Source organism: Heteronotia binoei, chromosome 14 (assembly GCF_032191835.1).
Source record: "Heteronotia binoei isolate CCM8104 ecotype False Entrance Well chromosome 14, APGP_CSIRO_Hbin_v1, whole genome shotgun sequence".
Classification (NCBI taxonomy): domain Eukaryota; kingdom Metazoa; phylum Chordata; class Lepidosauria; order Squamata; family Gekkonidae; genus Heteronotia; species Heteronotia binoei.
The window spans coordinates 70,787,997-70,811,472 of NC_083236.1; the positions used below are offsets into that span (position 1 = coordinate 70,787,997).

Below are 23,476 nucleotides of genomic sequence, written 5' to 3' on the forward strand. Positions count from 1 at the left end.
AGTTATCCTTGAAAGGGCAACTTCTGGGAGAGCTCTCTTGGCCCCACCTGCCTCACAGGGTGTCTGCTGTGGGGGGAAAAGATAAAGGAGATTCTAAGCCACTCTGAGATTCAGAGTATAAGGCGGGGTATAAATCCAGCATCTTCATCTTCTTCTTGTGTGTGCGCCTCACTGTTTGTGTTTGCATCAGAGGGAGGAGCTTCCTCCTCTAGATTTGCACGCTTGAGTGTTTCCTTCTCTCTAAGTAGATGCTGAACAGGGGAAACGGCACCTGCTCCGATCCCATAAAATGGCGGTTGAATGGTTGGCAGAGGGTCATGACGCACTCCGCGCCCCTCCTGCTGCATCTGTATGGGGCACCATCCCCCAAGCCCCACCTTCCCATCGTGCCAGAGGTTTTGAGCTGGCGGCCTGACTAAGCAGTGATATCATCACGCACCTGGTGGAGGTGGGAGAAGCTCCCAGGTGGACACTGCGGGATGGCCTGAACCAGGAACCGCCGTGCAGCGTGGATCACTGCTAAAGGATCCTCCTGAGGAAGACAAAGGGGTCAGGGCCCGTGGGCAAACTGACAGGCGGGGGACCCAGAATTCAGAGCCGCATAAGAAGAAAAGAAACGGCTCACTCACGGGCTCCTGGCCGTGCACAGGACACTCTGCCTGGTCCGCCTCCACCACCGCTGTGCCTTCCATAAAGAGCCGCAGCAACTGCAGGTACATGTCGACAGCCACAGACAGGAACAGCTGCTCTCGGAGAAGTCGTTCAGGGTGCAAGGTGAAGAGGAGGCTGGAGAGGAAAACGCAAGATGCAAAATTTAATGAGGAGAGCACCAGGGAGTCAAGCTGTCTCCCGCATTCAGGACAATGGAGGAGGCTGACATGTTTCAAAGAAAGGAACAGAAGGGCTTCTTTGCAAACCTCACTGCTCCAGAAACCCACAGGGGTAAATTAAGCACAAATGGTGGGTTTAATTTTTTTTTTTAAAGAAAGACAAATACCCACCAAGAGGATAGTAATTAAGGAGAAGAGATTGGATTTATATCCTGCCCTTCACTCAAGACTCTCAGAGCTGCTTACAATCACCTTCCCTTTCTCTCCCCACAACAAATACCCTGTGGCATAGGTGGGGCTGAGAGAGCTCTGACTGAGAACTGCTCCGGAGAGAACAGCACTTGGAGAACTGTGATTAACTCAAGGTCACCCAGCAGCTGCATGGGGAGAAGGGGGGGAAATCAACCCCAGTTCTCCAGATCAGAGTCCTCTGCTCTTAACCACAACACCAAACTGCTAACCAAGGGTCATCTCCAGGTGTTTAGGGAGGCAGGAGGACAGGGAGAATTAAGTTGAGCCACAGCTGTGAGTTCTCACATGGTCTTTCTCTGACTACTGGTGGAAGAGAGGCTGCTGAGAGACTGCTTGCCTGACTCTGGAGACGAATTCTGGTCTTCTGATGCAGCTTTTGAGACTGGTTTAGGGTGACAAGGGGCAAGGAAAGCAGAACTTAATTGGGGGAAGGGTGAGAAGGTGTGGGGCTGCTCAGCAGTAGAGCACCTGTATAGCATGCAGAAGGTCCTAGGTTCAAGCCCTAGCATCTCCAATTAAAAAAAAGAAAAGAAAAAAGGATCAGGTTGCAGGTGGTGTGAAAGACCTCATTCTGGAACCCTGGAAAGCCACTTGGTGTAGTGGTGAAGTGTGCGGAATCTTATCTGGGAGAAACAGGTTTGATTCCCCACTCCTTTACAAGATTATGCACGGGATGGAGAAAGTAGAGAAAGAAGTCCTTTTCTCCCTTTCTCACAATACGAGAACCTGTGGGCATTCGATGAAATTGCTGAGCAGTCAGGTTAAAACGGATAGAACGAAGTCCTTCACCCAAAGGGTGATTAACGTGGAATTCACTGCCACAGGAGGTTGCGGCGGCTACAAGCATAGCCAGCTTTAAGAGGGGATTGGATAAAAATATGGAGCAGAGGTCCATCAGTGGCTATTAGCCACAGTGTGTGTGTGTGTATATATATATAAATAAACGTATGTATGTATGTATGTATATGTGTATGTGTATATGCACACACATATACACACATATATTGGCCCCTGTGTGACACAGAGTGTTGGACTGGATGGGCCATTGGCCTGATCTAACAGGGCTTCTCTTATGTTCTTCTGTGACACAGAGTGTTGGACTGGATGGGCCACTGGCCTGATCCAACAGGGCTTCTCTTATGTTCTTCTGTGACACAGAGTGTTGGACTGGATGGGCCACTGGCCTGATCCAACAGGGCTTCTCTTATGTTCTTATTTGACACAGAGTGTTGGACTGGAGGGGCCATTGGCCTGACCCCACATGGCTTCTCTTATGTTCTGTGACACAGAGTGTTGGACTGGATGGGCCACTGGCCTGATCCAACATGGCTTCTCTTATGTTCTAATGCGACACAGAGTGTTGGACTAGAGGGGCCATTGGCCTGATCCAACAGGGCTTCTCTTATGTTCTTATGTGACACAGAGTGTTGGACTGGATGGGCCACTGGCCTGATCCAACAGGGTTATGTTCTTCTGTGACACAGAGTGTTGGACTAGAGGGGCCATTGGCCTGATCCAACATGGCTTCTCTTATGTTCTTCTGTGACACAGAGTGTTGGACTGGAGGGGCCATTGGCCTGATCCAACATGGCTTCTCTTATGTTCTTCTGTGACACAGAGTGTTGGACTGGAGGGGCCATTGGCCTGATCCAACAGGGCTTCTCTTATGTTCTTATGTGACACAGAGTGTTGGACTGGGTGGGCCACTGGCCTGATCCAACAGGGTTTCTCTTATGTTCTCCTCCACTTGTAGCTGCTGGAATGGCCTTGGGTCAGCCACAGCTATTGCAGGAGTTGTCCTTGAAAGGGCAGCTGCTGGGAGAGCTCTCTCAGCCCCACCCACCTCACAGGGTGTCTGTTGTGTGTGTGGGGGGGAAAGTAAAGGAAATTGTGACCACTCTGAGATTCAGAGTACAGGGTGGGATATAAATCCAATATCATCATCATCACTGTCAGTCTGAGTAGGCTGCACTGCCTTTAACGGACCAGTGGTCTGATTCGGTCTGAGGCAGCTTCAGGCGTTCAAGGTCATGACTTCTAGTAGCCAGGCCAGCATTTGATGCCTGACTCACCACCTTCCTTGATTTCCGAAAGGACTGGCAGTGCACTGAACAAAAAGAAGAAATTGTGAAATGTACCTATAGAAGGCGACTGGCAGCTGCTTCCGGTGTTGATCTGACACAGCACTGTGCAGGACTGGATCGAGGCTGTGCTCTGCAGCATTGGGGGAGAGAAAGGGACAGAAAGTGAGTGCAGCTGAGCTCTGAGTTTTGCACTGAGCACCCAGATTCCTAGAGGGGGATGCCTCTTACCCGTCTCTCCTGAGAGGAAGAGCGCCAGCCAGCCCGAGCCTCGTTCCTCCAGCAGCCGGGCTATCTGAGAGCTCCAGTCCAAGGTTCTGGGCGCATCCATTCCTTCCTACAAGTTACAAAAGAAACACCGACATCCCTCTGAATGGCTGGAGGCCGCTAGAACAATCACTTCCAGGCCGGGCGGAGCAGGCGTGAATGCCATCCCTCTGCTGCTTTGGGCAAGCCTCTGCCATTCAGCCTCCGTTCAACCCCCTCCGACCACATGGGAGGTTCCTGCCCTGGAAGATCTCCTTTCAGGATCACAGAATCATAGATTTGGAAGGGACCTCCAGGGTCAATGCAGGAAACTCACAAACACCCCCCCTAAATTCACAGGATCCGCATTGCTGTCAGATGGTCACCTAGCCTCTGTTTAAAAACCTCCAAGGAAGGAGAGCCCACCACCTCCCAAGGAGGAAGCCTGTTCCACTGAGGAACCGCTCTAACCGTCAGCAAGTTTTTCCTAATGTTGAGCCGGAAACTGCTGATTTAATTTCAACCCATTGGTTCTGGTCCTACCTTCCAGGGCCACAGAAAACAATTCCGCACCATTCTCTATAGGACAGCCCTTCAAGGACTTGAAGATGGTGATCATATCATATATCAGGGAGGAGCAAGATTCAGTCTGTCCCGTGATCTCTCATGCAAATGAATCGAGCAGCCTGCTCGGGCAGTTCCCCATCTCCCCCCCCCACCCCACCCCCTTCTTCTAAGGCCCAGACTCACCTGTGGGGCCAGCCTTGCCGAGATGAAATCCACGACTGAAAAGAAGAGGAGGCACACCAGGATCTGCCAGTGGCAAGAGGAACATTAATGTTGATACATAAACATCCACTGGCCTGAAACTCATCATTGCAGGCACCATTGAACTTCTGCCTCAACAGCAGAAGTCAGCCTGTCTCCTCCAGGTCCACATCTCTGCCTGGCTCTTGCCCTTCATCTCGGCACTAGCAACACCTCCCTCCCCGCCAGCACACACCCCCAGCCACAAAGGCACAAATCAGGGAACTGCCAAGTTGCACCCCTTACTTGCGCTGATCCAGGCCCCAGTCGCTTCAGTGCATCTGCTTTTTCACACTCTGTTTGCTGCTGAATGGCAAAATGGAGGAAGGCAGCAGAAATCCAGGGGACATCAGAGGCCAGAGAAGATGCTTCTGATGAAAGGAAGCTAGAAGTGACAGCCACAGGTGAGCGGGTGAGGCTGGGACCCAGCAGCAGAGCCTCTGCTTTTCAGCTTCAGTCCCAGTTCACAGGGCCTCCAGATTAAAGGCTCAGGAAGTCAGTGCTGTGAAAGTCTGCACGGCAACCCTGGACAGCCACCGCCAGTCAGAGCAGAGAAGACTGGCCTTGATGGACTGAACTCAAGGGAAGGCAGTTTTCATGTGGGCAAGGAAGGCCCCACAGCGCTGAAGCCTGGTCTTTGTTCTTAACACTATTTATCACTCAAAGCAGACTACATAGTGTAAAATCCAGTCAACAGAATGGGGTACCCAATGAACAGTGCAACAAAGTTCAGACGACAGAAACATCAGAACAAACAGATGTCTAAAACAGCCAAAATAAAACAGAAGCATTTAGACATAACACATCATATAGTGCAGCAACTACACAACTGGACGGACACACTCAAAGCAACAGGGTAGTGATACAGGCCACTGTCCTGTTACAATTTTATTATTTAGTACAGTCCTGTTAGCTGTACAAAAAAGCCCTCTTGAATAATTCTGCTTTGCACAGTTTGCAGAAAGATTAAATAAATCGGTGCAGAGGGAAATAGAATCTATAATCGTTATACAACCCCTGTGTGTCTTATCTGTGTTTCATCGGAGAATTTAATGAAATAATTAAAAACAGAACATGATACATAACTTTAAAAACTGATAGGATACAGGACAATCTCATAGAACATGTACAGAGTTCAATTCATAGTTTTTGGTAAAAAAAGCAAAGCAACATTAACGTTTACTACATATTACATATTTATAAAGAATTCAGTTTATATAGTTTGTTAATTTGGACAATAAAAAATGATACTGATCTTTCCAAATCTTTTTAGTTCTGTCCCCAAACTTCCACTGGAACAAACTGAGTGTCCAAATGTGTTCTGCCCCTTATCTAAAACACGTGTCTGCCTGGAGGTGTTCTCATTTAACCCAACAAGGTGCTGCAGGGCTTTCAAAATCCATTCGGCTTCTTTCCTCAACAGAATTCTTTCATCCCGTCTATCTGATCTAAATGTAACCCAAAACAAGAAGTCTGAGGGTTTGTGACTGTATTCCAATAAATGTTCTACCATACGCTTATGTAGTAGATGTTAATGTTGCTTTGGTTTTCATAATAACAACTTCTTCATAACAACTTGTTAGGAATTGCATTCTGTACATGCTCTTTGAAAATGTCCTGTATTTTATCAATTTTTAGAATTATCCATCGAATGCATTCTATTTATTATTTCATTAGATTCCCCCTGAGAAAGCTGCAGTCACAATGTGTAACGGTTGCATAACTATTAAAGAATCTGTTTCCCTCTGCACCAATTTGTCTCCTCTTCTTCGTCTTGCCTTAGCGCGGCCCCCTTTTCTTCAGTTTGCAAAAAGCCGGGAGAGTGGAGGCCTTCCTGAGCGGAAGCCTCAGCAGAGAATCCACAGGTCTGGGTGTTACTGATTTTTGCTCCATTTCAGGACAGCCCCTGCAGAGGGGCAGAGTGATGCTGTCGGGGAGACCACCTCACAGAGTCACCAGCTGGTTCGTGGGGCTTGAGTGTTACAAAGCGACAACAGAGATGGTGGGTGTTTGTAGCGCAGAGCAAGCGAAGCCACATTGCAGAAGGGGAGAATGAGAAGCAGCAAAGAGCAGCAGAAAGCCAAGGTGGCCAGCTCGTCACAGACCCAAACACTAAAACTATTCCACGCAGTGGCTGAAGGTGGAGATGTGCCTTTCCAGAGACTGACCTGTTGACGGAGCGCTGCAGCTCCTTGAGCCTCTGCAGTCCCTGCGCCAGGGGCACCGTGAAGAGTCTCTGCCACTCACAGCAAAGCACAGGCTCCAGTTTGCACCACCATCGCTGCAGGGAGCCAGGCAAACAGGACTATTAGCCACAGAGACAGATCAGACTTAGCCCCCACTCCCAATCTTAAAGACGAGGGAAGCCAACAGCCTCCTGCCTCAGGGGCCCATCAGCTCCGGCAGCAAGAGGAGCCCCCAGACCATGCAGGGAGCTTAAGAATATAACAGGAGCCCTGTTGGATCAGGCCAGTGGCCCATCCAGTCCAACACTCTGTGTCACACAGTGGCCAAAAACCCCAGGTACCATCAGGAGGTCCATCAGTGGGGCCAGGACACCAGAAGCCCTCCCACTGTGCCCCTCTCCAAGCACCAAGAATACAGAACATCTCTGCCCCAGACAAAAGAATATAAGAGAAGCCCTGTTGGATCAGGCCAGTGGCCCATCCAGTCCAACATTCTGTGTCACACAGGGGCCAAAAAGCCCAGGTGCCACCAGTGGGTCCAGGACACTAGAAGCCCTCCCACTGTGGCCCCCCAGGTACCAAGAAGACAGAGCATCACTGCCCCAGACAGAGTTCCAACGATAAGCTTTGGCTAATAGTCACTGATTGCACATTATTGCAGTGCAAGACTTCAGAGAAATCTTCCAAGGAGCAGGACAGAAAACCACAAGGAGAGGGCTCTTACCGCAGCAGAACAAAGGAGTACAGGGCATCTTGCCTGACATGACACAAGAACAGCAGTCACCTCCTGGGCAGATCTGTTGCACTCCAAACTGGCGCTCAGCAGGCCCTGAAGCACAGAAAGGTCCCATCGATGCCACCCACTCCCTGCATGGGGGCTGCCAGGGGGTCCTGCTTGGCAAACTTGGTAGCTGAGACTCAAGCTATCAGACGATGGCACCTATCAGGGCAAAGTGCCTAGAGCAGGGCAGAGCTTCTGCACAGATCCTCCAGATCCCAACACAGCGTCCAAGAAGTCCCAGCCAGAACTCCTCCCTCCTGCCCTTCTTTCTTTCAGTCTTAGGTGTATTAAACTTGCATCAGCCACCAAGTAAATCAAACACACAAACACACACAGAGTGAGTGACTCTCATCATCATCATATCTAGTTCTCAACGTGGCCAAATCTGTGGATACTTAAATCCAGAGACTGGAGCCATGAGCAGACAAGACGGATCTTTCTGCAAAGCTGAAAAAAAGCCCCAGGTTTGCAGAAAAACTTGATATCTTTAAAATACCTTGGGTTAACCCATCAAAACAGAAGCAGCTCCTGTAGCTTTAAGAAAGCAATGCTCTCTCAATTGCCACTGTAGGGAGGTTGCTAGGAGACCAAAACAGTGTTGTCAGCTTTCAAACCTTGGTTTCTGTCAGTAAAAGATGGGGGGGGGCTTCCTAGAGTTATTTGGCCTCCCAATATACCCTTGCTCTCTCCTCCCTTGTTCCCCAAAAGGAGAACTCATTTGGGCCAGTCCCAGCAGTAACCACCAAGCAACCTGCTACCATGCAACTCACTGAGGCGTGGCAGGGGCTACCACGTGGCTTGATAAGCCACAACTCCTCTGAGCACAGAGGCAGCCTCCGCACAACTTGGGTGACTTGGCTGAGCCTGGCAGTGGCCACCGCACAACTAATCTGAGTGAATCGCTCCTGTGCAAGTCTACAGCTTGGCCGGACCTTTCTCAAGAAGCAGCTGCCAGGGGAAGGCAGGAGGGAAAGCCAAGAGCCCGTGTCAGCCTAGATCTGGGCGATCCAGGTTCGAATCCCCACTCTGCCAGGAAAGCCTGTTGGGTGACTTGGGCCAGACACTCTCTCTCAGCCTAGCCCACATCACAGGGTTGTTGTTGGGAGGATAAAGTGGAGGAAAAGATAATCATGTCAACTGCTTTGGGTCCCCCTTGGGGAGGAAGGTGGGGTATTGATAGAGGAACTAAAAAAGCTGAAGACTGAGTGGGGGAGAGAGAGATAAAAGGAAGGATGGTTGTTGAGTGGGAAGGAGAGAAGAAAGCAGGGAAAGGAAAGAAAACATGGAGGCTGCCAGGATGAGGGGAAAAGGAAATGCAAGGAATGGAGAAAAAGGAGAAAATTAAGTGACAACCCCCCCCCCACACACACACACACGTCCTCTCAGGTACTTTGTCTGTCTAACTCTAGGTCTGCAGTTTCCATGATAGGAGACAAACAGAAGAAAAAGGAAGGAGAGGAGACTGGATTTATGCCCTGCCCTTCACTAGCCAAAGAGTTTCAGAGCGGCTTACAAATCTCCTTTCTCTTCCCCTCCCCACAACAGACATCCTGTGAGGTAGGTGGGGCTGAGAGAGCTCTGACAGAAACTGCTCTTGAGCAGAACAGCTCTGTGAGAACTTGTGACTGACCCAAGGTCACATCAGCAGGGGCATTCCCCCAGATAAGAATCTGCGTACTTAACCGCTGCACCAAACACTGGATAGGTAAGGAGTTACCCTGAAGAAGTGAGCTGTGATATCGTAGGAGAGCGCGTAGCCTCTGCTGCAGACGTTCTTCTGTAACAGCATTGAGAAGGGAATTCAGAGGATGAGGGAAGCATTTCCAAGTAATCCAGAACACGAACTCCCACCAGTGTTTCCATGTAGCCACGCCCACTGCGCCCAACTGCCTCCCCCTTGCCCACCACAAGACGGAGCTTCTCTTCCATCTGTCCGGGGCTCCTCCCACTCCCAAGTCAGATGGTCATCCCAGCAGGCAGAGGTGCCCCCCCTCCCCTTCAAAAGACCAGCATTTTTAAATAAGACATAAACTAACAATTTCAATTTCTCTCTCTCCACTTGATCTGCTTCCCTGGGTTAAGCGTGGATGGCACAGTACCACAGACCCACTGCCACCGCCTCTGTGCCAACCCAACTGATGCACACAGCTAGCCATGCAACAGATTCTGGTCATTCATCAAAGATCAATCTTGCTGGTGAAAAAGAAAAGAACTGGTTGTGAGCCCTAAAAGGCATCGAAAAGAATTTGATGCCACTCCTAGATGGCAAAATTGGTAGCCTAAATCAGCAGCCAGAAGCACTGATGTCCGCCTGAGCCCAGAACGTACCAGTTCTGTGTTTACAAAACCGAAGAAGTCCTCACAGTCCAGGGCGATCTCTTTCCCTTTCTGCTGGGTTGTGATGAGGAGTGACGGAGGGAGACCCAAAAGAATCCTAAGGGAAAAAACAAACTCAGTGACCAGAACAAAAAACAAAAACGCCCTCGCTTTCATTAAGAGTGAGCTGGGTTTTGTGCAGGCAGACTGCCAAAGGGCACATGAGCTGCTGCACTGGCAGGAGAGAGGTCACATCCTGCCTTCTCCTAGCAAAAGCAGCTCTTTCAGTCCCCCTTGGCCCCTCTCTCTAGACCAAGGGTGGCCTATCCTGCTTAACATAAGAGCCACATAAACGTCAGCCACAAGGCATGAATATCAGATGTTTGAGAGCCAAAAGACAGGGAGGGAGAGAAGCAAATAGATGGAGGAGAGAGGTGTAAAGAAAGCAACTTTAAATGCATTCTCCAAGCCGCCAGCTGGCTTGGCTTGGAAAAGTGATTTACCAATGCCTTCTCTCAGCTGGCAGGATGATGGGGGCTTCCAGAGCCGCAAAAAATGTGTGAAATAATAATAATAATAATAATTTTTATTTATATCCCGCCCTCCCAGCCGAGGGCAAACCACACGTGAAAGAACCACATGTGGCTCACGAGCTGCAGTTTGGCTCCCCCTGCTCTAGACAGCCATGTTTTTAAGAGCTGCTTTATCACTTTGCCCAGGCCCAGTCCTGCTGCCCCTTTACCTCCTTTGGAGGATCAGCTCCTGCTGCCGGAGCAGCCTCCCACTCTCGGCAGAATCGGGCCCCAGAGCTTTCAGCCGCTCCTGCAGCGTCCTGAAGAGGAAGTGCCTGTCATCCCCGTGGCCGCCGGACGGGGCTCTCCTGCGCTCCAGCTCCACCTCCAGCAGCATCTCCTGCAAGGGGGACAACAGCAGCTGCAGCACAACTGACAGAGATGAGAAGGAAGCTCCTAGCAAAAGGCTGCCGTACGACCCTCACCCAGGGGCTTCTGCGTAGTAACTGTCCATAGTTCAACTCAGCCCCCCAACTGGTCAGCAACCCTGTTCCTTTCCAGTTCTGTGCCTCAACAGCTGGCGTCTCTCATCAGCCCTCCAAACTTTCCCCTCCCAGTGCTAAGACCAGGCACCCGTTTCACTGCCTTATCAGAGCTGCTGGCATACCAGCCCTGGCCGCCACGCTACCGCACGTGTGACGATTCATGTGCATGCTCAATTATCAACATAGCTCTGGGGCAGCCTCCAGCAGGCACCGTGCACGGGGCGGCTAACAGACCCGGCTTGGAAGGCAGCTTCACCCTTGGCCCTTCATCCTGGGCACTGGAAGGAAACAAACAGTGAAAGGGGCAAGTGCTTGAAGGAGGAGGAGCAGCAAGTCAAGGGCTGCAGCACCTGCAATCGGCAGTGGATCTCAGGGTTTCCTCTCAAGCGGGGAATGGAGCGTTTCGGCTTCTCTGAGTGGCTGCAGTTGGACAACTCAGACCTGGAATTAGATACAATTACGGATCACGGGACTCTCTAGGGAAGTCCCTGATATCTCTGAATGCATCAGAGGAATCAGCGGTGTTTGCACCATTCATATATTGGTGTCCTGAATGCGCTCATTGCAGCTGGTTCCAGCATTTCTATCACATCTGATTAGTAGTGTATCTTCACTATAATGTAACAATTTAACTTTGACAAACTCAATTTGGGGATGTAGAACACCTGAACACTGATTGAGGAAACAAGCTAGAATGTAGTCGGTGGCAGGATCTAGTGCGCTGCCTGCAAAAGAGACAGCTCAAGAAGTAACCTGACCAGGTACTTTGTGCAAGGGGAGCTACCTAAGAAGCCACCTACCTTTGGCAGAAATCCAGGACGGAGCCAATCAGGACAGAGCACATCTCTCGCAGGTCCCCCTCGCAGCCTCCCGAAGCAGCAGAGGCCGGGAGATAGTGCTGATACAAAGCCCAGTAATGGAACTCCTGCCTGCAAATGCAGAACAGCCTGGAATGTTGCCACAGCAATCCAACAGAACACAAATGATGCTGGGGAATCTGTTCACAGCCCCATTAGTAAGGCTGGACTCAGACGCTTTTGGGTATCAGGGTGTTGGAGACAAAGAAAGAGGGAAATCCCAGGATTTCTTGGGCAGCAATCTATTTGCCATTGACCTGAGGGAGTAGCAAAGATCTGGCCTCCTGCAAAGATTCGGAGAGTGTTTCCACAAGCAAAAAGGCAATTTCCTCCTTCATACGCGCCTGCGATACCTTCACAAACCTTCACGCTATGGTGCTTCCCCCCATTTCTAAATGCCTCTTGTCTCTTTTTAGCAGCGAGAGGCCAGGCCCTGAAGGAAAGACTGGCCGCACCTGCAGAGGAACGAAGCAGCCTGCCTGGTGCTTGCTGGGAATATGGATTCCCTTTGCAAGCAGGCCCTGAACCAAGCCTAAAGGCGTCTGAGCAGCACACGGAGTCGCAGTGCCTCTGCAAGCCTGCTGGGCTGTCCAGAGAGAGGTTTTTGTGCCTCTTGTGGAAACAGCCTCATGCTCACTTGAAAGAGGATGATATTGGATTTATATCCCACCCTATATGCTGAATCTCAGCGTCTCAGAGCGGCCACAATCTTCACCTCCCCCCCACTGCCCCACAACAGACACCCTGTGAGGTAGGTGGGCTGAGAGAGCTCTTACAGCCGCTGCCCTTTCAAGGACCACTCCTATGAGAGCTATGGCTGGCCCAAGGCCATCCCAGCAGCTGCAAGTGGAGGAGCTGACTGGGGCCTGCCTGCATACTGCAATGGAATATAATACAATCCGAGAGAGGTCACTACAATGGATAACACAACAAAAAATGGAAGCTAGTGACCAATTTACTAAGAAGTATATAGAAACCAGTCCAAATGTCCAAATCATGTATATTCAAGTCCCAAAGTAGTGTGGTGACAAGCCAATCGGTTAAGTCCTGGTTTCTTTCCAGTCTTCATCAGACCTGGGACCACTAACATGTTAGTTGCACCATTAGGGTGCGCAAGAAGCCACATACTGAGCTGTAGCCGATGTGAAATTGCTGCTGGAGACGCTCTGCGTCCCTCTTTTTGGAAAATTGTGTAAAGAATCTATATAATTGAATCAATATGTAAGCATGATATATTTTTCCACTGGAAGAGGGTTGGTGGTGTCTGAATGTCCTTCTGATATTTTTGTATATTTTCTTTTGTTAGTGGTCCCAGGTCTGATGAAGACTGGAAAGAAACAAGTACGTAATCGATTGGCTTGTCACCACACTACTTTGGGACTTGAATGTACATGTTTTGGACATTTGGACTGGTTTCTATATACTTCTTAGTAAATTGGTCACTAGCTTCCATTTTTTGTTGTGCATCCTGCAACGGAGCAGACATTTCAGAGGCAGGGGGCGGGGAGGTCTTATTCACACAGAACCATGTTTGTCCTGCTGCAGCTTCAACAGGACTTTGCTGCAGCCACCTTTCAGAAGCAGAAAGAGCATCTTCGCCAGGGTCGATTTCGAGCTCCATCAGCAGCCACTCCTGGAGGGTTAGCTGTAAAAAGGCAAAGTGATCCAGAACTGAAGATAAAACAGCAAGATCCCCAAAACATCAAGAGCTACCATTCCTGGCTGGCCTGCTCTGGCTGTGCATGAGCCTTGCAAGCAGAGGCTGAGCTGCACCCGCAACCTATATAGCTGCAGAATACCTTGAGCCCCCTATGCCTCCTTTCCTTCGCCCTCCTTCCCCTGGGAAGAGCACACAGAAAGGCAGCCTGAGCAGCTGGGATTCTGGAACAGGTCAAACGTGAAAGAAGTTCAAATGAGGCAGCAGCATTCGCAGTGCAAACAAGCGGCCTGAACTGGTAACGCAGGAGCTGCCCTTCCCCTCTCAGCTCTCTCTGAAAGGACGGCTGGAATGCATTCACTTTGGGGGCCACGGGGAGCCGTCTGACAGGGCGGGCATAACGGGCTCAAAGCACCCCATCAAAAGAGCATGGCAACATTTCCTGCACACAAAGTGAAGTTAAGAGCCTTGTGGCATGGGAACATTATAATAGCCATGTCTCAAGTTTAGAGCGGCCCAGATCAGCTGAGTCTAGATGGGAGGACAGCGTCCATGCCAGATGCAAAGAGAACTTTAAGGCATGGGAAGAAGAAGAAGACTGCAGTCTTATACCCCGCCCTTCTCTCTGAATCAGAGTCTCAGAGCGGCTCACAATCTCCTATATCTTCTCCCCCCACAACAGACACCCTGTAAGGCGGGTGGGGCAGAGAGAGCTCTCCCAGAAGCTGCCCTTTCAAGGACAGAGACTCAGAGCGGCCTTCAATCTCCTTTATTTTCTCCCCCCACAACAGAACCATGTGAGGTGGGTGGGGCTGAGAGGGCTCTCACAGCAGCTGCCCTTTCAAGGACAACCTCTGCCAGAGCTATGGCTGACCCAAGGCCATGCTAGCAGGTGCAAGTGGAGGAGTGGGGAATCAAACCCGGTTCTCCCAGATAAGAGAGCTATGGCTGACCCAAGGCCATGCTAGCAGGTGCAAGTGGAGGAGTGGGGAATCAAACCCGGTTCTCCCAGATAAGAGAGCTATGGCTGACCCAAGGCCACCCCAGCAGGTGCAAGTGGAGGAGTAGGGAATCAAACCCGGTTCTCCCAGATAAGAGAGCTATGGCTGACCCAAGGCCATGCCAGCAGCTGCAAGTGGAGGAGTGGAGAATCAAACCTGGTTCTCCCAGATAAGAGTCTGTGCATTTAACCACTACACCACACTGGCTCTTTCAGCCACCCTTTCAAGGACAACCTCTGCCAGAGCTATGGCTGACCCAAGGCCATTCCAGCAGGTGCAAGTGGAGGAGTGGGGAATCAAACCCGGTTCTCCCAGATAAGAGAGCTCTGGCTGACCCAAGGCCATTCCAGCAGGTGCAAGTGGAGGAGTGGGGAATCAAACCCGGTTCTCCCAGATAAGAGAGCTCTGGCTGACCCAAGGCCATTCCAGCAGCTGCAAGTGGAGGAGGAGGGAATCAAACCCGGTTCTCCCAGATAACAGAGCTCTGGCTGACCCAAGGCCATTCCAGCAGGTGCAAGTGGAGGAGTGGGGAATCCAACCCGGTTCTCCCAGATAACAGAGCTCTGGCTGACCCAAGGCCATTCCAGCAGGTGCAAGTGGAGGAGTGGGGAATCCAACCCGGTTCTCCCAGATAACAGAGCTCTGGCTGACCCAAGGCCATTCCAGCAGGTGCAAGTGGAGGAGTGGGGAATCAAACCCAGTTCTCCCAGATAAGAGCCTGTGCACTTAACCACTACACCAAACTGGCTCTCTTGAGGGTCTGCCGTGGTACTATACCTGGAACATTTTCTCTTGCAAGAGTTTTTTGAAGCGTGTTTGCTTCCACAGGCAGCGGACAGCTTGCTGGCAGCAGACAGCAGAGCGGAATAAAGACTTCCAAGGAAACTCAGCCTCATCTCCTCCGCAGCCGGTTCCTCGGGCTTCTATGCTGAGACGTGGCACAACATACTGGAGCTGCAAGAGGAAGCAGCACAAGGCAGCAGTGACTCCCCCCAAGCCCCGTGCAGCATCCTGTGAGGTGGGGAGGGGCTGCAGCTCAGTGGAAGAGCCTCTGCTTGGCATGCTTGGGGCTCTTGAGCTTGGAGAAACGTCGACTGCAGGGTGACATGGTGGAGGTTTACAAGATAATGCATGGGATGGAGAAAGTAGACCTTTTCTCCCTTGCTCACAATACAAGAACGTGTGGGCATTCAATGAAATTGCTGAGCAGTCAGGTTAAAAACGGATAAAAGGAAGTCCTTCTTCACCCAAAGGGTGATTAGCATGTGGAATTCACTGCCACAAGAGCTGGTAGCGGCTACAAGAGGGGTTTGGATAAAAATATGCAGCAGAGGTCCATCAGTGGCTATTAGCCACAGTATGTGTCTGTGTGTGTATATATTGGCCACTGTGTGATACAGAGTGTTGGACTGGAGGGGCCACTGGCCTGATCCAACATGGCTTCTCTTATGTTCTTATGTGACACAGAATTCACTCCCACAGGAGGTGGTGGCGGCCACAAGCATAGGCACCTTCAAGAGGGGTTTAGATAAAAATATGGAGCAGAGGTCCATCAGTGGCTATTAGCCACAGTGTGTGTGTGTGTGTGTATATATATATATATATAATTTTTTTTGCCACTGTGTGACACAGAGTGTTGGACTGATGGGCCATTGGCCTGATCTAACATGGCTTCTCTTATGTTCTTATGTTCTTAGAATGTTGGACTGGATGGGCCATTGGACTGATCCCACATGGCTACTCTTATGTTTTTATGTGACACAGAGTGTTGGACTGGATGGGCCATTGGCCTGATCCAACATGGCTTCTCTTATGTTCTTATGTGACACAGAGTGTTGGACTGGAGGGGCCATTGGCCTGATCCAACTTGGCTTCTCTTATGTGACACAGAGTGTTGGACTGGAGGGGCCATTGGCCTGATCCAACTTGGCTTCTCTTATGTGACACAGAGTGTTGGACTGGATGGGCCATTGGCCTGATCCAACTTGGCTTCTCTTATGTGACACAGAGTGTTGGACTGGAGGGGCCATTGGCCTGATCCAACTTGGCTTCTCTTATGTGACACAGAGTGTTGGACTGGATGGGCCACTGGCCTGATCCAACATGGCTTCTCTTATGTTCTTATGTGACACAGAGTGTTGGGCTGGAAGGGCCACTGGCCTGATCCAACAGGGCTTCTCTTATGTTCTTATGTGACACAGAGTGTTGGACTGGATGGGCCATTGGCCTGACCCAACAGGGCTTCTCTTATGTTCAAAAGGTCCCAGGTTCAATTCCTGCCATCTCTAGTTTAAAAGGACCAGGCAGGAGGTGACGTGAAAGACCTTTTCCTGCCTGAGACCTGGGAGAGCTGCTGCCAGTCTGTGCAGACAATACTGACCTCGAGGGACCAATAGGGCTGATTCAGTACCAGGCAGCTTCATGTGTGTTCGTTAAGAAGGGAACCGTCCTGGATTCTGCATCACAGCAGAGGGGATGAAACTGGTGGAAGCTCCACTGGAGATTTAACTCCCCCCCCCGGAGGATTCTATCCTCTGCATTGATTATTTCATCAGTTAACTTGGCAATATGTCAGCACCTGATCTACTCTGCTCCCTCATGTTGTCCTTCCTGCCCAGCAGTCACCAGATTGTCCAGCAGCACTGATTGAGTCTTAAATGCTGGGATACAGCCCTGCCCTGTATAACCCAGGCAAGACTGATCTCGTCAGATCCCATCTGCTCAGCAGGGTCGACTCTGGCAAGCACTTGGATGGGAGACCTCCCTGGAATACCAGCAGCCGGGAGGCAGGGGTAGGCTTCTTCAGCCAGCTTCCTAAATATCCCCCAGTAGGGGTCAGTCTCCACAGGTTAACATGGCTTCCATATGCAGACACACACACACACACAATGCTTTTTTAAAAGCTGGAAAGCTAAAGCAGTGTCATTCCCTACAGAAACTGAAGAAGAAATTGGATTTATACCCCTCGCTTCACTCTGAATCTCAGAGTGGCTCACAATCTCCTTTACCTTCCTCCCCCACAACAGACACCCTGTCACCCTGTGAGATGGGTGGGGCTGATCCAAGGCCATTCCAGCAGCTGCAAGTGGAGGAGTGGGGAATCAAACCCGATTCTCCCAGATAAGAGAGCTCTGGCTGACCCAAGGCCATTCCAGCAGGTGCAAGTGGAGGAGTGGGGAATCAAACCCGGTTCTCCCAGATAAGAGCTCTCACTGACCCAAGGCCATTCCAGCAGCTGCAAGTGGAGGAGTGGGGAATCAAACCCGGTTCTCCCAAATAAGAGTCCGCACACTCACCACTACACCAAACTGGAGAGAGTTCAAGATACAAACTGCAATTCAGAAACTCAGTAAATACCTGAGAACAAATATCTGCACGGGAACAAAGATGGGGTTAAAGGTCAATTCTGACCGAATGCAGGCTAATCAGGCTCCCTGCCTCCAAATTACCTTTTTTATAAAACCAGGATAAAGTGAGGCGCATAAGAATTCATGAGAAAAAGAAGAAAACTTGCACAGAAAATAAGAGACTGCTGCGGTACAAAACCTAAAGAAAGAGAAAGAACTGTTATTGACCTCATATTGCCTCCGTTCCTTTTGGAAGACAAATCATTTCAGAAAATACCAGTAAGGCACTGGGCTCTGACCAGAAGTCACACAAGCAAGTTTTTGTCTGCAGACTTAGAATCCAAGTAATGTGCATAACTTTAACTCAGGACCATCGAACTCATTTGTTTTGAGGGCTGGATCTGACAAAAATGAGACCTTATTGAGCCGAGCCATGTTAGGCCGGGCTATATGTGTACCTATTTAAGATTAGGTAGCAGAGATTATAAACTTTATAAAGGACACAGACAAGCACAATCAAAGATTTTTTTAAAAAAACACCTTAAAATAAAACATGCCTAAAACATTAGCACTCATTGGTCTTAAAGGTGGTTTCTTTGTATCTCTCTCATGGGATCCAGAGAACTGGACAAAGGAAGCTCTGGCTCTTTCCTTCCTTCCTTCCCCAGGGGACCAAGAGGGGAAGGAGCCTCAGCCAACAGAAGGAAAAGAGGCCTGGCTCAGCAAGCTCTCCCTGCTCCTTTCCTCCCCAAGTGCGGAGCCTCAGCCAATGGAGAAAAAAGACACTTTGCTCTGTAGCTCCTTTGCATTGAGCAAGCCTTGCAAAGCAAGTTGAGATGTAGAAGGGAGCAAGAGAGAGGGAGAAGGAAGCAGATGACAGCCAGTTGTTTGGGGGCCTTATAGGAGTCTCCGAGGGCCTGATTCGCCCCCTGGGCTGCATGTTTGACACCCCTGCTTTAACTTTAGAAAAAGATGGCTTCACTTTGGCACATTTGATGGAGAAAGCAGCTTACCGCAAGCAGAAGACTATCGATTCTCCTGTCCTGCAGGGCAAGAGATGATCCCACAGTTCAGCCACAGGGAGGCCTCTGGCAGTGACACCATGTGGAACCCAGGAGTAGACGTCCACTTCCGGAATTAAGGATTTGGCTTCGTTAAAATGAACCACAAAGACAGCCAGGCCTATGATGTGAGCATTACTGAGAGAAGGACCCTGCAACAGCCAAAGAGAACAGACCCTCAAGAAGGCAAACAAAAGTTTAAAACTATCCCAGGGTCTCAACACCTTGACAAAAGGAGGAGCCAACAGAATTTGTTTTCCGGCACACTGTCTGCTGCAGGCAGCAACACATCGCTTTAGGGAACCAACCTGATGACGGATAAGTTGGCAGAGCCGGCTCAGCAAGGAAGGCAAGAGTCGCCGGTGTCCACAAACCATTTTCACGAAGAGGGCTGGCCAGACCCCTTGCCTGCAGGGCACAGAAGCCACGTGGTCAGCTGGCTGCAATGCCAAATCCTGCCCTTCTTCCCAGCACAGTTGGACCCAAGTGGCCTGTGTGTTTTAACCACACTGCATTAAGTGTAAACACACAGTAAGTGTTCTCTTACCCGTCTGGAGGGCTGAAATAGGAAGCAGCCATTACAGTCTGGCAAAACGCTGTCAGCAGAAGATCGACAACCTGAAACAGACAGACGTGACTACGCCAGAGAATTCGTATCTGTTGCTGGTACACATTGCTGCTCATTCCCATCGCATCTACCAAGAAGGAGGCTTCACTTCTTTAGTGCTGTCTAAAAAGGTCTGCCCATTAACCAACTGACAGCTTAGCACATCCAAAGCTGCTGCCCTTTCGTTGGCTGGGATCTCAGCATCTCCCTTCCCTGTGAAAGCAGGACCTGCAAAGCAGCTACGACAGGTTAGTCATGAATTATTATTTTTTTGAGAAGCCTGCAATTTGGCCTTGTTAAAAAAAGGCCAAAACACCCTCATCCAGTGATGCACGCACAGAGGATACAGAAAAACCTCTTTTCTGTCCCATCTGTCTGCAGGAGACTGATAATTCTGTGGGCAGGGAGTGGGTCTTTATACGTTTGTCCTCTCCAGCATCTAGCACACCGTTCTGCTCTTTAATTGCTGAAAAATTACTTATAAAATGGCTGGACAGTTTTAGTCCAGTGGCACCTTTAAGATTAACCAAGATCCTTCCTTGGAGGTTTTTAAACAGAGACTAGATGGCCATCTGACAGCAATGCGGATCCTGTGAATTTAGGGGAAGGTGTTGTGAGTTTCCTGCATTGTGCAGAGGGTTGGGCTAGATGACCCTGGAGGTCCCTTCCAGTGAAGATCCAGTGAATTTAGGGGGAGGTATTTGTGAGTTTCCTGCATTGTGCAGGGGGTTGGACTTCCAACTCTATGATTCTAGGATTCTAAGTTTAATTTGTGCGCGCACACAAAAGCTTATACACAGATTAAAACTTTGTTGGTCTTAAAGGTGCCACTGGACTCAAACATTGTTGTGTTGTTTCAGACCAACACAACTACCCACCTGAATTTAAAAAATGGTTATAAATTATTGCTAATTACATAGCTTGTTTGGTACTAAAGGACGCTGGGACTTTCTGGCAATCTGGAAACTAGCTTCATAGGCTCAAGGCCCGCACAGGGAAGCCTCTACAGCCCCACAATAAGCGTACACATAGGAAGCAATGCATCAGCCTTGATTACTCATTAAAGGTTAGAGAAGCGATAATGGCATCATCTCTCGTTGCTGCAAAATGTGATGCCTGAGCCCTCAAAGGAATCGAAGCCTGCTTCAAGGCACATGACCCAGAGGAATGCCACAAACTCATTATCTTACAGTGATGGTGATCAACGGTAATAATAGGTCTTTGAAACGAAGATACAGCTAACATTCCACAACCACAGCCATGCCTTGCAGTTCTTGATACTGGGCCATTCTTACAGACCGCAACATTTATGTTTTGTCCAGCATCTGCCCCAGCCACTGATGTTATCAGCAGAGGCTGCTAGACACACCTCTTGATCCTGCTGCTGAACTTCAGGAACAGAAAGATTAAGCTTGATTCTAAGGCTCAGAGATGCTGCGTCATCCTCGTCTTTTCTGTGTCCCAGAACCGCCGCCAGCTTCTCAGAGATGACAGCTACCTGAGCAGGCAGAGCTGCAACACAGAAGAGAAGAGCAAATTAAGATGGCTCTGCTTGCAGGTAAGAGAAGACGACACCTGGCTTGTACATCTGACAGCCCACATCTCTTTAGCAATAAAAACTCTCCCGAATTATTCCATCGGCACGTTCAAACGTAGCTGCACAAGGTTTTGGCTCCATCAGAAGGAACAAGGAATTTTCATCAAGAATTTAACTGATGATCTCAGCAAGGATACTCTTTGAGCTCTAGAAGTGCAGTCAAGTAATTCAAAGAGAATTATGCCAGGTCTGCATTTCATGTGCCAAAGTGGACAATAAACTTGCCCGAGTCTCTTTCAGCTGTGGCAAGCAGTGCTTTGACCAAATGCTGAAGCTGCCCTGGCTGTTCACCTGGTACACCACCCTGGACCGCTCGCCCAGCAGCCTGGCACTTCTCTGATGCCCTTTCCAGCTCCACAAGCTGGGGGAGGAGGAGCCCCAAGGCCTTGCACTGGGCAGCAAGAAGAGCCCACAGAGGTCAGCACAAGGCAGCACAGCACACAATTGTTCTGTCTGCCTCTTGGCCACCAGCTGACCAGCTCTTTGGTGTAGTGTTTAAGTGCACGGACTCTTATCTGGGAGAACTGGGTTTGATTCCTCACTCCTCCACTTGCAGCTGCTGGAAAAATGGCCTTGGGTCAGCCATAGCTCCTGTAGGAGTTGTCCTTGAAAGGGCAGCTTCTGTGAGAGCTCTCTCAGCCCCACCTACCTCACAGGGGGCAGGGAAGGGAAAGGAAATTGTAGACCACTCTGAGACCCTGTCCTTGAAAGGGCAGCTTCTGGGAGAGCTCTCTCAGCCCCACCTGCCTCACAGGGTGTCTTGTGGGGAGGCGGGAGGTAAAGGAGATTGTGACTGCTCTGAGACTCTGAGATTCAGAGTATAGGGTGGGATATAAATCCAATTTCTTCTTCTTCTTGTCTTACACCTCCCCACTTCCACTTGTCGCAGGGAACAGGAAAGTTAAGTATGGGGCTCAGTAGCAGTTGCCACTTGAAATACAGGCCCTCATCATTCCTAAGGGAGTCCCAGCTCTCACGTTTACCATCTTGCATGCTCTGGTCCGTCACCAGCCGTTTCAGGGCTTCCAGTGCAGCCTTCAGTGGTTCCAAGGGCCCCCGGAGGTCACCTGCTATCTTGGCTCCAGGACAGCCACCTGCAGAAGGGAAGGCAAGTGAAGTAGGAAGGGAGGGAGGGAGGAGTGGTGGTCATATAATGAACACAAAATCCATCCACCTCCTGAAGAAACTGGCAAAGGTACAGCCATGGATTCCCCCCTTCTACCCAAGCACAAGCAGCAGGACTCTGGGCTGAGGGGTGGGGGGAAGCTGATCTTAGCCTTTATCCTGCACAGACTGGGGTGAGGGACAGGGCCACCTTTCCTCCAAGAACCAGCACACCAACTGTTCAGCAAACCAGGGAGATCTCAAGAAGGATCTCTTCAGATTGGGAACCTCCCATGAGAGGCCGCCCCTCCGCACAGTCTTGCATTTGGGGAGGACTTTTCCAATGTAAGACAGGAGGTGGTGGCAGCTGCAAGCACAGACAGCTTCAAGAAGGGATCGGATATGTATCTGGAGCAGAGGTCCATCAGTGGCTATTAGCCACTGGGTATAGATGGAACACTCTGTCTGGGGCAGGGATGCTCTGTATTCTTGGTGCTTGGGGGGGGCACAGTGGGAGGGCTTCTAGTGTCCTGACCCCACTGATGGACCTCCTGAGGGCCCCTGGGTTTTGGCCCCTGTGTGACACAGAGTGTAGGATTGGATGGGCCACTGGCCTGATCCAACATGGCTTCTCTTATGTTCTTCTGTCTGGGGCAGGGATGCTCTGTATTCTTGGTGCTTGGGAGGCACAGTGGGAGGGCTCCTAGTGTCCTAGCCCCACTGATGGACCTTCTGATGGCACCTGGGTTTTGGCCCCTGTGTGACACAGAGTGTTGGACTGCATGGGCAACTGGCCTGATCCAACGTGGCTTCTCTTATGTTCTTATGTTCTCTAAAGCTATCTACTCCACAGACTCTGCTTCTCTGCAGAAAGAGACATTTGCCTAGCAACACCCTTGCAAGCAACAGTGGGCCACAAGAGCAGAACTCTGAACTTGCTCAGCTGTGATGCTCATCTGTCCAGTCACACACCAAACCAGGCAGGGGCTCCACCCTTTTGGAGGCACCAAATCCATGTGGATTGTAGAGTTCTCTGGCAGCTACAACTCAAGGGATGCTTCCAGCATGACAGTGAAGTTTGCACCAACAAAAGTTCTCACCCAATGAAAGAAAAACAACCAGACTGATGAGGCCTGACTGGTGCCAAAGAGGAGCTGCCTACAGGACAGGCCAAAAGAGGAAGTGACAGAACATCCAGCACCTCGTCACAACTCCTGCTCAGACTCCCCTGACATACACTTTATTTCATTACTTATTTGCTTCATTTACAGCCTTTCTCATTGATTGCACCAAAGACAGTGCAGGCAGGACAGCCTAATACCAAGCTGTTCAGTGGAAAGTGAGCAGTACAGCCACTAGAGGCCCCTGCGGGACCACGGAAGCTGCCACGGCTGCTGCCTTGCCCTTGCCGATTTTTGTCACTCAGAACTCTCTGAATGTGGCAACAGCAGACCTTTTAAGGCACACCTGCCCCGGCTCCATTTTGGCAAGTGTTGTGCTCCTGCAGCCCTAGGCTCTCCGGCAGGATGCTAATGCCACTGCCTGTTTTCTCTAGACCCCCCCACATGGCCGAGTATCAGTAGCATCTCCCCAGGCCTACTCACACCCTGCAGAAACTGCCAGCACCACAGCACCGCAACACGCTCCCCCTGTGTCTTGTCAAGAGCACCGCAAAGGACACACAACAGA

At 50.3% G+C, this 23,476-nt stretch overlaps 1 protein-coding gene across 1 annotated transcript in view; it reads right to left on the reverse strand.

The window, feature by feature from the left end:
• The window catches only part of FANCA (FA complementation group A), a 63,897-nt gene that overhangs the window by 1,785 nt on the left and 38,636 nt on the right, over nucleotides 1–23,476 (reverse strand). The window contains exons 25-45 of the mRNA XM_060253868.1: nucleotides 21,667–21,777; nucleotides 20,456–20,598; nucleotides 19,027–19,097; nucleotides 18,788–18,887; nucleotides 18,432–18,631; nucleotides 17,521–17,617; nucleotides 14,849–15,025; nucleotides 12,985–13,058; nucleotides 11,357–11,485; nucleotides 10,907–10,997; nucleotides 10,242–10,411; nucleotides 9,512–9,617; nucleotides 8,901–8,960; nucleotides 7,127–7,231; nucleotides 6,385–6,497; nucleotides 4,463–4,601; nucleotides 4,160–4,222; nucleotides 3,395–3,500; nucleotides 3,221–3,296; nucleotides 630–786; nucleotides 440–532 (exon numbers count right to left, since the gene is read on the reverse strand). Of these exons, the coding sequence (XP_060109851.1) occupies nucleotides 440–532; nucleotides 630–786; nucleotides 3,221–3,296; nucleotides 3,395–3,500; nucleotides 4,160–4,222; nucleotides 4,463–4,601; nucleotides 6,385–6,497; nucleotides 7,127–7,231; nucleotides 8,901–8,960; nucleotides 9,512–9,617; nucleotides 10,242–10,411; nucleotides 10,907–10,997; nucleotides 11,357–11,485; nucleotides 12,985–13,058; nucleotides 14,849–15,025; nucleotides 17,521–17,617; nucleotides 18,432–18,631; nucleotides 18,788–18,887; nucleotides 19,027–19,097; nucleotides 20,456–20,598; nucleotides 21,667–21,777 (2,381 nt within the window). The remainder of the gene's footprint in view (nucleotides 1–439; nucleotides 533–629; nucleotides 787–3,220; nucleotides 3,297–3,394; nucleotides 3,501–4,159; nucleotides 4,223–4,462; nucleotides 4,602–6,384; nucleotides 6,498–7,126; nucleotides 7,232–8,900; nucleotides 8,961–9,511; nucleotides 9,618–10,241; nucleotides 10,412–10,906; nucleotides 10,998–11,356; nucleotides 11,486–12,984; nucleotides 13,059–14,848; nucleotides 15,026–17,520; nucleotides 17,618–18,431; nucleotides 18,632–18,787; nucleotides 18,888–19,026; nucleotides 19,098–20,455; nucleotides 20,599–21,666; nucleotides 21,778–23,476) is intronic.